The sequence below is a fragment of the Patagioenas fasciata genome, chromosome 7 (genome assembly GCF_037038585.1).
Source record: "Patagioenas fasciata isolate bPatFas1 chromosome 7, bPatFas1.hap1, whole genome shotgun sequence".
Taxonomy (NCBI): Eukaryota; Metazoa; Chordata; class Aves; order Columbiformes; family Columbidae; genus Patagioenas; species Patagioenas fasciata.
Window position 1 is genome coordinate 2563046 of NC_092526.1, and position 17705 is coordinate 2580750.

Here is a 17705-nt window from a genome sequence, read left to right on the forward strand (position 1 = left end):
CCTGGCGCTTGTTCCTGGGGAGCAGAGCCCGACCCCCCCCGGCTCCAAGCTCCTTTCAGGCAGTTCAGAGATCAGAAGGTCTCCCCTCTGCTCCTGTTCTCCAGCTGAACACCCCAGCTCCCTCAGCCGCTCCCATCACACTTGTTCAGGCTGACACTCCGGAAGGACCGGAGCCCAGTGGAGGCGGCAGGGCCGAGGGGCTCCCGGGGGGCATCACCGGGAACCCCCCCCTAAAAAAACCTCCTCCGCTCGGGGCTGCGGAGTCGCGCAGCTCCCCTAGGGGGCGCACTGCTCCGCGGCGGCGCGCCGGCAGCACGCGGCGAGGGGGCGGGCCCCGCGGCGGCGACGGGCGGTGATTGGCGGATGCGAGGCTATAAATAAGAGCGGCGGCGGGGGGACAAAGCAGTCTGCGCGGGACCGGCGGGGCGGCGGGGTGTCCCGCGGCACTGCTATCTGGCTGGTTTTCTTTTTCTTTTTTTTTTTTTAATTCCAAAATTTTTTTTCTGAGGGAGCCTAGTGTGGTGCGCTTTTATTTATTTTTTTTTTTCTTACCTTTCGTTGTGGCCGGCCCGAGGGACTACAGTACAGCCGAGATCAATGAAGGAGAGAAGAGCCAGCCAGAAGTTATCGAACAAGGCGGCGGTGATGGATCCCAACCAGAATGTCAAGTGCAAGATCGTAGTGGTGGGGGACAGCCAGTGCGGGAAAACCGCGCTGCTCCACGTCTTCGCCAAGGACTGCTTCCCCGAGGTGAGCTGGGACCGGGACCGCGCTCGGGGCTGGGACTGGGGTCGGGATTAGGACCGCGGCGGAGGCGGCGCTGGGCTCGGTCTGACCGTGCGCTCTTCTCCCGGCAGAGCTACGTCCCCACCGTCTTCGAGAACTACACGGCCAGCTTCGAGATCGACACGCAGCGCATCGAGCTCAGCCTCTGGGACACCTCGGGTGAGCGGTGCCCCGGGGGGGTCGCGGAGGAACCGCAGCCCTGGCGGTCGCGGGTGGAGCGGCCCCGCCACCCCTCACCGCCGCGTCCTGGTGGGGCTGCCCGGCTCCCCATGCGAGCGGTAGATGGGCGAGACGAGCGGCTGCCTCTGCGTTTGTTTTTCTGTTTATATTATTTATTTAGGTTTTTATTATTTATTTTTTAACCTGAGATCTGCTTGAGCGATAGACTTGACTTTTGGGGAGTGAAAGGGTGTGGACAAACCTCCACGAAGCTATTTGTCAGCATTTGCGGAGGAAGGCGGGGCAGGGCTATGGGTGCTCACCTGCCCGGCGATGGGAAGAGCTTCTCCAGGGTCACCTCTGCCGCTGGGGAGCCCCGCTGTGCCCAGCAGGAGAGCGAAGGCGTGTTTATATGTGATAGTGGTAAATTAGATCAGCTCAATTTGAGTTCCTCGTAGGCTGATAGAAGAGTTGGGGTTGGAAGCGCCCTTCCCATCTCCCCCAGTGCCCCCCCTGCCATGAGCAGGGACATCTTCACCAGCTCAGGTTGCTCAGAGCCCCGTCCAGCCTGGCCTGGGATGTCTCCAGGGATGGTTCAGCCACCACCTCTCTGCCCAACCTGGGCCAGGCTCTCACCACCCTCAGTGTAAAAATGTCCTTAATCCCTGTTTTGGATTTGCTATTTTTTTAGTGAAATGCAGTACTTTTCCCCTTGGTTTTGAAAAGTCTTTAAAGCCAGGAAAGCCTAGGGAGGTGTAGGCATCTCTGGCCCTCTGAGGGTGCAGAGGGAACCATCCTGTCTTAGATACCACAAGCAGTGCTGAGAGTCCTCATCACTCTTCCAGTTGTGCCTTTGTCAAAAACCCTGGCTCATGTGCCTCTAAGATCGGACTTCTTGGTGCTTGGCTGTCTTAGATCTCATCTTAGGCCAAGACCTCCTCTAGACCCTGCTGTCATTAGGAGCTGGACTAAGTTTGCTGCCAAGGTAGTGAGGCTTTACCCCTGGACTTGCCCCTTCAGTGCAATAACTGAGCGATGGTTGGGGTGAATGACACCGTGAACCATTAACACAGGCGTGGATCAACATAAACTCTGCAGAAGCAATTGCCAGAGTGTGCAAGCCCTCTCTCTTCGAGGCAGATTGTGTAGATAGCTTGTTAATGTTGGATTTGGAGCGAGCAGTTCCTTCTAAATATGAAAGCAGTGCTTTTACCAGAAACTAAAATGTTAATTCCTTTTTAAAAAAAAGGAGTTTAGGCGGTGAGTTGGCTTTCCTCTTGCTGTTGAGGAAATGATTCCAAATTCTTGCAACATGATTACTGGGAAAAGGCAGTCTCCTACCCACAACCACTATCAGCCCAGCTCTGAACTGATTTTTTGTCTTCATCTCATGCCAAGTAAGACTTGCAGACTTCCAGAGTGTGTCTGGTTTGAGCTTTCATCCTGATTACTAAGCTGGCTGTAACGAACTCTGTGCAGTAAAGGCTTATTAAAAATTAATGATGAAATTATTTGGGAAAACTTTAGCTATTAAAATACAACACGCTCGCAGGTTAAGATGTTTGACGTTGGTAGGTTTGGAATCTGGATGTCAAAGGCCGGAGACACCCATGTAATGAAGTATTCTGTAGCGCTTCAGAAGATAAAAGCAGTGGAAGAAACACCTGCCAGCCTTTGCGTGTGGATGTCGTCCTTTCGGGCCTGTCCTGGAACTCATAGAAAATTTGACGGACTCAGAAGTTTTAAGATCAAGTGACTTATTGGTCTGCAATCTGAGACTGGAGAGGAAATGTTGGAAAGATCCCATGGCTGGTTTTATGAAGTATTGCTGAGCTCTGGTTGTGGGGCTCTGCGGATGCAGAATTGTCTCTCTGTAAACAGCCCTTCTCAAGGAGAAATGCTGCCCAAACCCATTAACCCCCTGCAAAATCACATCGCCAGATAAGGGACATCAGAAGATAAGATAGGGGTTTAGCATTGTCTTAAGTTCTTGGTAATTTATTTTTGACAAGTCTTTGTCTTAGTCCTCTGCTGAATTAGAATAAATATCTTAATGATATTTTTAAAGCAGGACTAGATCTGGTTAACTTAAACATATGACTGATTAACTGCAGAGTACTGATGGAAGATAATGTCCATCCAACACGGGGGAGGTTAATGACTCGGGCAATTTGAAGTACTTCAGCATCTATTGGGGGAAGAGGGAAGGAAGCTATTTCGCTGAATTTGATTGCAGTGTACTGCAAATACTTTCGAGATGACTTGATCACTATTTAATGTCTATCTTTAACTACTTTCCAATGGGAGCATGCAACAGGCTGCCTTGCAAATTAGTCCCTAACTTGAATAATGTCATTTTTGCATTGAATTCTTTGGAAGGAAGGTCCTGCCACCTTTGACCATTTATTTCTCTCTCATTGAGAAAATGAGAGAAGCTGTAGGCATTGGTTAAAACAGTCTTGTGTGAGGGTGGGAGTAGGACCTGCCATCATGGTTTTGGTCTACAATCCTTTATATTATAATTATAATAATAATAATAATGTGCTTTTTACTAGAGGACTCCTAAGTAAAAAGAAAGTAGAGAGTCACGCAATTGCTAGAACATTTTAAAGCTAGCTGTAAATTTTTTGAGAAGATGTTGTTATATCTTGACTATGTCAATAGAAATATGGGGCAAAACTTTATTACAAGCAAGAGTGGAATGGAAAGATTCATTATTCAAATATTTTCTGGTACTGTCTTGTTCTGCAAGTCATCATAAGGATTTAAATTAGCCACAGCGTTAAGGAAGGCACTTGCCAAGTTGAATTTCAATTGGTTTTTGGACTACCAACCCTTCTTTCAAAGCAGGAATGTCTGGTTGCAATCTAACTCCACCATAAATTATTCCACTCTGTGGTAACATAGCATGGCAGTCTTGAGCTGTTTGGGAGCCATGTGCTTCTTTTGCTAGGTAGAGTATTTTAAGAAGGTTTCTTCAGGCTCAAGCTTCATCTCGTGTGTAGTCTCGTGGACACGGTGGAGAATCCTTGTGTATCAGCCACCTTTGTCTACCATAGGCATGGTTTTAATGTGCATTTACCAAGGTTTTAGCTTCTTCCATGAAAAGTGGCTACTTTGATACTTGTGTTTCTTGCTAGTACAACAGCAGCTGTGGCGCAGAAATCACATACTATTAATTAGACGGAAAACATATTTTAGTTTTTTTATTGTTTGAACTGTAGAAGCTGTACTGGATACTCCCATAAAATAATTCTCAGCAGGGCCAGAAATACTTATGCACTGCCAAGCCTTAGCATATAATGAAATCCAGAAGGGCCTCAGAGCTTTACATCAGCTTAGCTTTACTGTGATATGAACGCGCTCAATGCATTCAGTGTCTTTATAGAAACAGAATACTAATTTTAAAGCTTTTTGCTGCGATCTTTCAGAAGTTATCTGAAACATATAGGATTTGAAGTTACTATTTTCCTGCCCTCTCTGGCAGGCAGCTTTGTAAAGGAAATGTCAGATTTCACTTGCAAGTTGGCTGTGTTGAGCCATGTTGAGCTATTACACATTACAGTGTAATAGCAACTTGTCTTTATAGGTTTGGGGTTTTATTTCCCCCTTTAGAAGGAAAAAATTAGAATTGATAACTGGGAATGCCAAGCCACCTACCCAAGTCCTGTGTTCTGTTTGACGTACGGAAATGTAAACGCACAAAATACTCGGAATATTGTGATATTCATGTGCTTGGAGATGTGTTCTAGGATATTCAGTGTACAAAATCAGCTGTGTTTTCTCCAAAGCAGCCAAGGTAGCTTTGGGAAGCCGTGGGCAGTGAATCACCGACGTGGAGCAGCCGCTGCAGTATTTGATGTGTTTTCTGTAGCCGATCATTAGTGAGCCCAAGGCTTTGGGAGCGAGGATGCTGCTGTTCATCTCTCGTTCTTTCAGTTGACTGGAGTCCAAAAGGCTACAAAGACTGATGCCTGATGGCTGCTTGGCGGTGTGGAAATAGGAAAATCTTGCCTGTAACTGAGCACCGATTCCCTCCGGGCCTGCGGGCGAGCAGGAGCTGCCCAGGTTCAGCTCTGGTGTTGGGCCATGGGGATGAACATACTGGTTTCAACTGGTGGTGGTCGTGGCTTTGAGTCTTGCAGACAAATAGGACATCAGAGCCCTCTGATTTTATAGTGTTAACTTGTTGACCTTATTGCAGCCTTTCTGTACTTAAAAGGGGCCTATAAGAAAGATGGGGACTGACTTTTGAGCAGGGCCTGTTGCATAGGACAAGGGGTGATGGTTTTAAACTAAAAGAGGGAGATTCAAGCTGGACATGAGGAAGAAATTGTTGCCCTGAGGGTGGTGAGAGCCTGGCCCAGGTTGGCCAGAGAGGTGGTGGCTGAACCATCCCTGGAGACATCCCAGGCCAGGCTGGACGGGGCTCTGAGCAACCTGAGCTGGTGAAGATGTCCCTGTCATGGCAGGGGGGGCACTGGGGGAGCTTTGATGGTCCCTTCAACTCAAACTTATTCTATGATTCTACTAAGCCACCAAAAAATTAACTGTGCTTTAACTTCTAATGGTGTAATTCTCTTTATTTATAAAGATAACAACATTTAATCCTAAGCTTGGTATCTCCTGTAGACCAAAGCTAACCATATTTCCGGGGTGAGGTTTTATTTCAGTTTAATACCTGAATTTATGTTGTACTTTGCATGAAACAGAAAGGTTTGAAAGTAGATCAACTCAAGTTGCACCAGGGAAGGTTCAGATGGGATATTAGGAAAAGATTCTTTGCTCTTGGGCATTGGAACGGGCTGCTCGGGGCAGTGATGGGGTCACCGTCCTTGGATGGGTTTAAAAGGTGCATAAATGAGGTTCTCAGGGACATGGTTTTAGTGCTGGAGTCGGGTTATGGTTGAACTCAATGATCTGGAGGGTCTCTTCCAACCAAAAGTAATCTGTGATAATGTTTTAGACTATTTTGTCTTAAATAATTTAAGCCACCAAACAGATTAAAAAAGGGGGGTTACAGCTGGAATGTACTTCCACCAAAAAGTGCGATGGAACTACAGCAATTCCTTGGTAAGATTGAAAAATCCATGTTGTCCTTGACAAAAATATTTGATTTGTAGGCACAGAATCACAAACACAAATAGGCTTATTTTTTTCCCCACGAATAGCATGGCTGGAGCTCCACATTCCCCTCCTGTTTTCTAGGGTTGGCATGGCTTCAAATCTGCAGACTGGCTTGAAAAAAAGAGCGAGCAGCCTGGCTGGGCTGAGCTCAAGTTGTCTGTTCAGACTTGAGCCTCATTCCTCACATTCCTGCCTTCTGAGGGTTTCTCCGGGCGAAGCGATGAAATGCCCGATTGAATAGGCTCCCGCAGCCTTAGCCCCTCTTTATTTGCACAGTAATAAAGGTTCAGTTATTGCTGTTGAATGAGACCAGGAAATTTCCTTTGTCGATACCGCGGTTTAGATGGTTCCCGTTTGTTCTGCCGCACAACCAGACCCTAAAGAAAAGGTGTCAAATATTCCTCCGAGCAGAACTGCTGCCTATAGTCACCCTTATAACTTGGCATCTTTAACATGAGAGGTTCAGAAGAAAAACTTGAAAAGAAAAAACCCTGAGAACCAGCCCAGCTACAGCTGACACAGTAGAAAGGAGTCTCAGGGCTGGAGGTGGCGACGGGAATGTATACATCAATACGTGCTGATGGACATATATGGTGTGTTGTATCCCTGAAGAGCGGTGAGTGAGGAGATAGGTATGTGTCTAAGGAATTAGTTTCTGGGTGAGGCTTTTTTTTGCTTTTTGAGACTCCTTTCTAGCCAGCAACCATTTGGCCAAGCGTTAACGATCTCCGGTCCTGCCCTTACTTGCCGGAGCCGGGCAGGGAGATGTGCTGGCCCAGCAGTGGCTCTCACCAGTATGCAGACTGGAACTGGGCAGCAGACTGTGCTTGGACCAGTTTAACACTGCAGAGCGGTGCTGATGGGTAGTTAACAGCACATTGCTCTGAAATTCATCTGTCTGGAGCAAATAGTTTGGCCTCAAGGTTCCAGGATAAAGAATTTGGCCCTGGGGCTCTAGGATAAATAATTTGGCCTCAAGGTTCCAGGGTAAATAAGTTTGGCCGTGGGGCTCCAGGGTAAATAATTTGGCCCTGGGGCTTCAGGGTGAATAATTTGACTCTGGGATAAAGAATGTAGCCCCGGGGCTCCAGGGTAAATAATTTGGCCTCAAGGTTCCAAGGTAAATAGTTTGGCCTCAAGTTTCCAGGGTAAATAATTTGGTCCTGGGGCTCCAGGATAAATAATTTGGCCCCAAGGCTTCAGGGTGAATCATTTGAGTCTGGGGTAGGTAATTTGGCCTCAAGGTTCCAGGGTGAATAATTTGAGTCCGGGATAGGTAATTTGGCCTCAACGTTCCAGGGTAAATAATTTGACCCCGAGGTTCCAGGGTAAATGATTTGGCCCCAAGGTTCCAGGGTAAATGATTTGGCTCCAGGGTGAATAATTTGAGTCTGGGGTAGGTAATTTGGCCTCAAGGTTCCAGGGTAAATAATTTGCCCCCAGGGTGAATAGTTTGGCCCTGGAGCTCTAGGATAAATAATTTGGCCCCAGGGCTTTGAGGTAAATAATTTGGGCCTGGGACTTCAGGGTGAATTATTTGACTCCAGGATAAATAATTTGGCCCCAGGGCTCCAGGATAAATAATTTGGCCCCGGGGCTCCAGGATGGAGGCAGTGCTGGAGATAGCTGGGGAATAATTAGTAGTGGAAAATGCTTATTTGATAAGTCACTGCAGGCAGAGCTGAGCTCAAATTAATAGTTAACTACCGGTCAGCTCAGCTCGCTTAGATTTCTTTCTAAAATGTCATTTCCCGCTGAAGACAGCTCAGTGTTTTTTAAAGAGCGGTTTCTGACAGCTGCCTCTTTGTTAGATTGACATCGCTGATGAAGACGAGCATTTGAATAAAATAGTCTCGTTCAACAAATTACCTTCTGCTACCTACTTTGGTAATGCCTCATTCCCCATGTGTTACTCTTCGTTTCAAAAACAACATTCCTGGGATTCTTGACTCCTTCCTTCCCGGGTAAGCTGTCCAAGTGGAGTCATCCGCGGTGCCTTCGCACCGGTCCCCGCTCTGCTTTGTGCAACAGCCCGCGCCGCCTGTCACTTGGAAACTTGAGGAATTTCTCTCTAATCCAGTTAATAGTCTCTGAGTCTTTACAGCCAATTAGTTCTAGATAGTTGGAAAATGGGTGATATAATTAGCTGATAACCCCGAAACTCTGGAAAGCTGGGTTCTTGTGTGTGTTCTGTGCTGTATTTCAGGTTCGTGAGAGAAAAATACAGGAATGTATGACTAAGAAAACGCATTTTTAAGTTGCAGGCATGCATTTTAAAGCCCAAGCCCTTATTCCTTCAGTATGGTTTTAAATCAGAAGTGAATTGTCTTCAGTAAGTGAAGCTCCAGCGGAGTTAAGGCCGAGCTGAATGGTGCCTGGGTGGAACTTCCTAGACAATAAGAATTCTTTTCCCCAAACCTGTTCTTAGATTGACCAGATGATGAAAATGAGATTTCAGCCTCTGGAGGTGTATTTGTAACTCTGCACACCATGGCAATTCTTAAAGAAACAAATCCTTAAAGCATTTCTCTCGGCAGCTCTGGGAGTAAAACGTGCAATGCTACACCTGTGTATGTGCCATCAGATAACTTTGATCTCATTGATAAAAAATTGGTTTATGGGCTAGATGTAAATGTTTATTGCAAGCATATATTGGGTGACAGCTGGGTGAGGCTTTTTGTGACAGATAACTTGCTGCCTGTCTACAGTTTAGTACCTACCAGAGAACTAAAGCATGCTACAATGCAAAGCAAGGGTTTCTTCTGAAAATTACCAGTCCCATGACAGCTAAAGATGCTTTTTGCATTTCAAACTGTTTGAAATGCATTGCTAGAATCAAACACGCCTTATTTCAAAACTTGCTGAATTTCTCTGTGCAAGCGCGACTGTGACCGATCTGCTCTGAAGGAGCCTTTTGGAGGTTCAGGTTTTGTTCTGGAGGTCAAATCCCTGCAGGTTAATGCTGAGGGTTAAACTTGGGCTGACCCCAATTTCCCTTTCCTTGTTGTTAGGGGCATGGCGAGCTTTGGGTGGGAGATGGAGCGCTGGGGTGCCATCACTCTTCATTACTTGGGAAAGCTGTTGCTTTTGTAGGTGAGAAATAAAAGGAAAGTGGGAACATGAGCATCTACAATAAGTGTTTTGGGAATGCAGCACTGTTGAAGAAAAGATGGTAGATGGATGCTGTTGAAGAGCTTCACCGAAAACTTTCTAAACTTTCTGAATAATTTTGAATTATAAACTAATATGTAAACTAACTATATAAACTAATAAAAATGTCATTTCTTTTTCCTGCAGGGTCTCCTTATTATGACAACGTCCGCCCGCTCTCCTATCCCGATTCTGATGCTGTCCTGATTTGCTTTGACATCAGTCGGCCAGAAACTCTTGACAGCGTGCTAAAAAAGGCAAGTGTTGGAGAAGCTTTGGAGTGCAGAACTGTTTGAGTAGCCCGGCTGTAAATCTCTGAACAGTGGTGCTGCTTCCTACATTGGAAACTCAGTTTGTTTCTTTTAATGGAAAGACGACCAGACCACGCTCTGTACTGTTAGAATTTGAGATCGTTTGTTTGAAAGGGATGGGTGTTAATTGAAAACAAACCCTCATCCCTAATGGATGCTCTGGGATGGAGCAAATTCTCATTCCTCAGCCCTTAGACAGCAGCAAATTGTTCAGGGTGGTGTGAGGTGCAGGGCTGGGTGCAGCAAGAAATTGTGTCTCACGTTATATTCATCCAGCAGACAGGATTGAGAAACTTTGCCGTGTTGCAAGGACGGTTCAAACGTGCCTGCCAAGCGGTTGGATTGTTGCCAGGGCTTTACGTAATTCCTCAGCCTGAAGTTAGAGTGACAAATGCCTCTGGAAGGCACCAGCAGACCTAGCAGTGGTATAGAAATGCAATCCTGCACCGAACTTCACGTTTTTCAGCGGCTCAGTGATCTGAGATCCGGTGCCAGACCTTCCCTGAGGGAAAACACTGAGTTTTGATAATCCAGCTCTTGTGTTTGCGAAGTGGTCCTGATCCTCTCCTCGGTCACCGGGCATGGCTCAAACTGTGCGGAGTTGTCTTTAAGGTTTAATGACCTGAAGTTCCTTTTTCTGTTTTGTTCTGTAGCTGGGGCCAATGATTTCTTGTGTCACTGGGGATAAAGTGACATGCAGTGCTCTGAATAGCCTACAGAAAATGCTTAAGACTATTCTCTCAGCAACCAACTGTGTGGACAGGCACCTAGAGCTGCCTTCTTGTATTCCTTACTTGATGATGTTGGTTACAACACTGTTGCTTCATTCTCTAAGAGATTTTTTTCTGATATGCTTTCCAATCCAAATGATATCTTTAGGTTTTAGGGTTTATGTGGCCTATCTAGATTATGCTGCAAAATTTTGGCTTGCGTTCTCAAAATAACCATGTAGAAGGGGAAGGATTATATCACAAATTATGTTTGAAGGACTTATTACTGGTTCAAAGTAACTGCCCCCTTGACAGATTTGTCTAGTTTTAAGTGTGAGGGTGTTGCCATGAGCCAGTATATAGGAAGATTGATTTTGTGGTCGGAAAGACCTGCCTCTGTATCTCTGTCTTGAGGAACCATTGAATGTGGTGACATCAGGTTTCGCTGGTTCCTGTCTGCAAATGCCCTTGGCTGGGTGTTCACCGCTTGTGAGGAGCAACAGCTCTGCAAACATTTATTGTGTAGGTGATTATTCAGTGCCACTTGATTAGCAGTGGAATTACTGAGTGTATGAGATTGTAAGATTTCACCCGTGACCAGATTCTGCTGGGACTGATGCCTTTAGAAATTAGCTTGGAGGTAGATACAACTATTACGTAAGAATATTTGCACGTAAAATGTCATGACTTATTAAACTTTATCTTACTGCTGCTTTGGATTTAAACACTCAAATACTCGAGTCTGATAACCACCCAAAATTTTACAGTGGAAAGGTGAAATCCAGGAGTTTTGCCCGAACACCAAGATGCTTTTGGTTGGCTGCAAGTCGGATCTGCGCACAGACGTGAGCACGCTAGTGGAGCTTTCCAACCACCGGCAGACCCCCGTGTCCTACGATCAGGTATGTGCCGCGTCCTTTTTTGGGCTTTGGGGTGCAAAATAAGACTCTTTTTCTATCAGTGTAGACATCTTTATGAACAGTTTCTCCCCCCTGTTGCTGTGGATGCGTCCTAGAAGGCAGATGTGCATACTCTGGTAGTAGATGGAGGTGAATTTGAAAGCTGGTTTAAGTAAAGGCAAAGCCTTCCCACAGCCTGGATGCCCCACAACACGTGCTTTAAGCAACATAAGATTATAACCTTATCAGTTGCAAAGAACCTTTTTAAGTGAATCAAAAAGAAAGTTATGGCTTTTCTGGGCCTGCAGATGCCAAAACAGTAACTGGAAGGTGACATGTCCTGTTCGTTTACTGATAAATGGGTGAAATTGTTGTCTTCAATCTTAAGATTTGAATCTCATGCATTTGACTTTAACACCATGACAAACATTGCATAGAATCTGACCTCTTAATAAAAATCCTATTTCCTGAAAACATAATCTTTGAAAACATCTGTAACCCCGTCTGAAGGTGGCAGCAAATCCAGAAGGCGCCTCGGTTCTTGGCGGTGGTTCTTTGCTGCTGGGGGAGTGAGAAGTTTGGAGCCAGGCATCGAATCATAGAATAGCTTGGGTTGAAGGGACCTTCCCAGCTCATCCAGTGCCACCCCTGCCGTGAGCAGGGACATCTTCACCAGCTCAGGTTGCTCAGAGGATGGAGAAACTGAGGTGAAAGGGAATCACGTCAGGGGAGAGCAGCAGGAGGTAGAGAAGAGGGGAAAGCTGGGCTCAAGGTAATAAACTTCCCCTTGGTACTCACACGTGTGAGTAATAGCATGGCAGTCATTCAGCATGGCAGCTGAATCACAGTGGTGGCTTCAGATACGCCCTGGGGGTGTAGAGTGAGAATGGAACCTCCAGGAGTAACTCCAACCAGTGATGTGTCCTGTGCTATCAATTTTTGATGTTTTATGCACCAACCTCGGGTTTTGCAAAGCAACAGCTCCTAATATGTGATGGCTAATAGCGCAGCCTCCTACAGCATGGTTAAATTTGAAAGTGCAGAGATACCGTAAACCGGGTGTCTTGATTAAAATACAACATGGGGTGTTGTGCTGTGACGGCTTATGCTGGTTATGGCGTTTTTCTTCCACTTCACTTGGTAAACGTCCCATCTCAGACAATTTGATATGGAACAAAATGCCAGTTTTTTTAGTGTAAGGCAATTCAGAAGTGACCTTAAATCCTGCTCGTTGCAGATGCTGTCACCTTGATTACAACTGCCACTGTTGCACGTGTGTATATTCATGTTGTTCAGCCTGAGCTGTGATTTTTTTCTGCTAATTTTCTTTGAATATTCAAACTTAAAAGGAGACACCGTCTGCCTCTATTACATCAGTTCATCTATTACATTTTGTACAGTACTTCAATAAAGTCACCACATCTGACCCTTTTCTATAGTGATTAAAAACCTACTGACATGGGTTTGTCCTCTGGTGTTGAGGTTTGACATCTCTGGTGTCACAGCTCAGCCCTTAGGAACAGGACTTGGCTGAAGACAAAGAGCTAAGCCAGGATTTGTTACTTGGCAGCCAAAGGGACGATCGGACGTGTTACAGGGAAGCCCATACTTCAAAAAGCTCTCAAAATTTCCCCTACTCTCTGTACACAAAAGCTGAGAGCAGAGTGATGGTTGTACCTCTTGTGGTTACCAAAGCCCAGCAGTGGCATGAAGGGTCCTCTGGGGTCAAAATACGCAACTTCTTGTTAAATCCCCTTGCCTTGCTGAGTCAACGTGGGATCAAAGACCTTTGCGGTGTTTTTGCCATTCCTCCGAAATGCTAGAGGGATGAATTGTTGATGGTGACACCCCATCTCAGCTACACCTGAGCAAACATTGCTGACGCTCTCAAGTATGGACTAGGCTTGGTTAGTAGGAGCTGAGATGTTTAACCATGGGGAGGGCTTGTCCTACAAGCTATTACTCCTTTATCAGCTCCTCCCGCTTACAGCTGATAAGGGGATGGCTGCATCACTGCCGTGCAAACAGCGCGTAGGAGATGTGGGCTCAAATAGATAAATGCCATCAACCCAGCACCGGGGCAGAGAGGAGGGTTGGGCTGGCTGGTGTCTCAGGCTTAGGGCTACCTGAGGAGTGACACATCGTAGATGCGCTTGGATTTTGTAACTTACTAAAAGAATTCATCCTTCAGAAGTAAAATTCCACTGAAACAACTGTTTTTTCACCAATGCTGCACCACCCTGTAGCAAAACCCGCAGTAGGATACCGGGGTATGGTCACCTGCCGGAGTCGCTTGTTTTTCTTGTGCTGTTGGAACAAATAGCACTGCTTTGGCTTTGAATGGGTTTAAAATTGCAAAAGAAGGGTTCATGTAACTGCTTATGTCCTTTTTAATTTGTTCCTTAGCTAGAAGCTGACCTAACTCTCCCCAGCCCAGGAACCCACAACACATTTCCCAATGAACTTTACTCCCTTCCCAGAGATGTGACACAAGCTCTGCTTCGGCTTAGGGACACACAGAGCCGGAACCCCTAAAGCAGTCAGGTTTAATCCGTTTTCTCTTTGGAGACAAGGCTTAAATCCAGGATCTGCCAAGTCCAGACCTTTCCCCATGAGCACCTGATTCCCAAATGCAAGTTAAGATATAACGGTGAAATTGCCAAATACATCCTACTAATGCTCTTCTGGTTTTCTGCAGTTGTTTGCAGGTCACTGGGTTTATCTTCTCTCTTCCAAATTGTATTTATCAGCACAATAGATAAAGCTTGGATACTTTAGTGCATCTTGGAACCAAAGCTCTGTTTATTTTGCAAAATGAGCTGCTGGCTGTCGTGCTGGAGCTTTAGCTTTGGTGTTCACAAAACATTGTGGATGGAAAACAGCGCTGGAAAGTAATTGTGCGGCTTGCTGGGGAAACTTGGTATTGATTGCATGCTCTTTTTTCCCCTTAGGGTGCAAATATGGCCAAACAGATTGGAGCAGCTACATACATCGAATGCTCAGCCTTACAGTCGGAAAACAGCGTCAGAGACATTTTTCACGTCGCCACCTTGGCGTGTGTGAACAAAACAAATAAAAACGTGAAACGGAACAAATCGCAGAGGGCGACAAAGCGGATTTCGCACATGCCCGGCAGGCCAGAACTTTCCACAGTGGCGACGGACTTGCGAAAGGACAAAGCAAAGAGTTGCACGGTGATGTGAAGGACCCTGATTTCCTGGAGGGAGGAGGAAGAGAAGCGTCCGGGAGGGGTTGAAGGCTCGGTGAAGTTCACGGCCACGTGGTATTTAATGGGGGCTTTAGCGGAGACTCTTCGCCTGTTGCGTGAGACTGTTACTTAGGAACTGAGCAGCGAGAAGAAATGGTTCGAAACGAGGTGGCATCGGGAAATGATACCTGCAAGAAAATGCCAAAAAAAAAAGGAAAATGTTTGAATGTGAGAGGGTGAATGGGAAAACAACCCCGCAAAGGAGATGTCATTGACAGTGCTTGTTTCTTTTATTAACGCTCTACTCCTGGATGCTCCCACTTTGATTTCATTAAAATAATACTTAATTTTTTATTATTATTTTCAAGAAGACGTTATTAATATTGCCCTCCTCATTAAGGAACTATCCCTGTGACCTTATAGTTGGTTTTCCAAAGGATATGATCTAATTTTTTAGTAGCTTATTGTTCAAATGGAGAGTGTTCCGAGGCCTTGGAGGAAAACGCCGTCAGGGAGACGTCTGGAGTTCTGCCTTCCCGAGACGGCAGCGCCATCTGCATTGGGAATGGAGAGATATTTCCCGGTGTCATCGGTGCTCTCACGCCGTGGAAATTAATTAACCGGATCAAAGCGGGGTGTGGGGGCAAAGTACCCACCCTGTCGCGGGACTCGGACTTTCCGTTCCTCTTGGTGATTGTGATTTAGGGGGGAAGTATCTCCAGTTCTGGTGTGCTGTCCGGGTATGTCGCTGTAGGTTTGAGTGAAAGGTGCTAAGAGCTGTGGTGACAAATGATCCTTAGTTTTCCAACCACCGTAATTCGTTAAGCCTTACTGCCCATTTGGGGAAGCCCCGAGACTCCGGGTGGATCCCATAGATGCTCCGGAGCAGTGCTGTTCTCTCATGTGGTTCTCTGCAATTATCTTTGAAAAAAACAAGCAAAAACACAACCAAAAAATCTGCAAATGAGCCAGAAGAGCCCAATTATCTTTTGGGATGCTCTTATTTTCGGGGCAGCCGTCTGGCTGCAGACTTATTTTGCTCGTGGGGTCTAAAGAACTGTGACGCCTTAAGGGGTCCCCAGTGGAAACTGGATCCTGCCCTTAGTCCTTTAAGACTAATATATACGTATCCAGACAACAATCATAAACCATCGGTGAACCAGCTAAGTCAAATTCCTTTTTGCTTACTGAATACTGTTGTTACGTTAAATAAACCTGCCTTTAAAACGGGGTTTAACTGCTTACTGCCCGACTTTAAGTCCGTGTTTTCTCTCCAAAGAAGGATCCTGGAGGCTCTAAGCAGCGTGGCTGTCGCTTGTCGAGGGCAAGCGTGTTGTTCCCAAGGGTAACGCTTCATTTTGGAAGTGTTAAAGCTGTTGACTTGCGCAGAGGTAAAGGGGTGACCGTAATTAAAACTCAAGTTCTGTGTGTGCTCCCGGCACTTTGTTTCGTCTGGTAAAAGAAGGAAAACAAAGCTATTCCAATGATTTCCCACAAAAAAAGACGTTTTTACCACCGTACTAAGCTTTTGACTGATGCAACAGTGAGTGCGCTTAGGGCAGTATTACAAAATAGCTGGTAAGTGCTTTCTGTATTTAAATATTGTGGAAAAAATAAGTTATAACTGTTATAAAACAGAACATTCATTACTTTTTTTTTAATTGTTGAAGTCACTTTGTATGTTTGGTTAATGTTTCTGCAGTATTTATTAAAATACCTTTTTTTTTTTTCTTTGAATTAAAACAAAAGTAATTAACTTGTAGTGGAAATGGCCTGTGTGTGTTAGCTCATTATCACTTGTGGGCATAATTGTATGGAGCTACAGTCCAGGCATAGCTGGGAACTGGATGTGATTTGACTTCTACCCTTGCAGCAGCATTTTGGGTGTTATATTGAAGTGAATAGTGTGGCTTACTGAGATGTTTTTTCCCCAGAATGACAAGGTAGACCAGAGCAAGCAAACAAGTGATGTTCGGTTTACTCGGCCTCCAAAGCATCGGGTGCTGCTTTTTAGGAGGTTTTGTGTATTGTAGGGTTTGTTCTTTGCTGCCCGCTGTGAGTTCAGCGCAGGCAGAATTTCCCACCCGAGGGACGTGCCCGGTTTTTGGGACATCGTGGTTGCTGCGGCTCCTCTTGGAAGAGTTGTCCCAACGCATCATCTCCATGAGGTGGGTCAGGCTCCCATCTGGACACAGAAGACACAGAAAACATGATGCTGAGTGCAGCCAGCGTCGTCCTTGCTGCCTTAATGAGCTTTTCTCCTTGCAATTTATAAAGTCCAGGCAAGGGAGCTCCCAAGTTTCTCATTTTGGGGTTTATTGAAGCACATCCTTGGATCTCCAGCCCTGCACCTGGGGTGTGGGAGCTCCTGGTGAGGCACCTTTGGCCAGGGCTTAATTACCCTCATGCCTAAAAAGCCACCATGTCTTTGTAGTCTGAACTTCTCTTGTTTCAGCCTCTGATCTCCTATAATAATACATAGGTCAGATTGGCCTGCTCTTGATTACTGAATTTAAGCGGACCTTGTAGGTCACTAGTCTGGGATCAAGTCACCAAGAACCAAACAGATTGACTCCTCCTGCAGTGACTTTGAATCTCTTGCTTATAAGAGGTGTTCCCTAATTCATCTTTAACCAACCGTGTTGGCTCTTTGAGGTTTTTGGTGTCTTTATTGGGGTTACAAACGCTGGAGGAGCAGTTGGGCCCTCCAACCTGTGTACTAGTCATGCTCTCCTGTTCATCCTGAGCTTCACCACAACCCAAGTCACCAGTTGCCCACACCGAGTGCTCAGTGGTCTCACTGGCACAGCAGGTTTTGCTCACCCGTGGTGATGTGGTCCTGCTCGTTCTTCACCCCTTTACTGCTCTCCCAGGTGTTGTAAATCCTGCTGTTTCCTCCCAAACCTCCGATCCGCTGCTTTCTGGCTCTTGGTAAGAGGAGGCGGGTTGGAACAGATAACTTCTTTCCCGGTGATTCCAGTTTTACTTTGGAGATCCATCAAGATCTGTAAGGAATTTCTGACCCATTTAACACGCACAGGCTCAGTGTTGTGTCACTGCTGTGTCACACCTGAGTGTGGTGTGGTCACAAGTCAGCGGGGATCAGGAAAGGTCTGTCCAAAGTGCTCTTAAATTGTACTTAGACTCCTACAGAGAAGAGATAAAGAACCTTTTGCAGTTGAACAACGCTATCCACTGCCCTCCTTTAATGCCACCAGCTCAGTCCTTCATTTTGCTCTAAGAGGATGGAAGGTGGAGATGTCTTGATTTATATCTATTTTGCTTTCAACATCAAGTTGGTAGCTCTAAAACCACTGACCTCACCAGCGTTCATTTTTTTTCTGCTCCTGCTGCC

The 17705-nt window shown here is 45.9% G+C and overlaps 1 protein-coding gene across 1 annotated transcript; it reads left to right on the forward strand.

Annotated features, from left to right (window-relative positions):
- Nucleotides 1-417: 417 nt before the first annotated feature.
- RND3 (Rho family GTPase 3) lies at nucleotides 418-16112 on the forward strand. Its single transcript, XM_065841360.2, has 5 exons — nucleotides 418-750; nucleotides 858-945; nucleotides 9370-9479; nucleotides 11011-11145; nucleotides 14094-16112. Exons 1-5 carry the CDS (start codon nucleotides 598-600, stop codon nucleotides 14343-14345), a joined length of 738 nt encoding a protein of 245 aa, XP_065697432.1. The 5' UTR covers nucleotides 418-597; the 3' UTR covers nucleotides 14346-16112.
- The last annotated feature ends 1593 nt before the right edge of the window (nucleotides 16113-17705 follow it).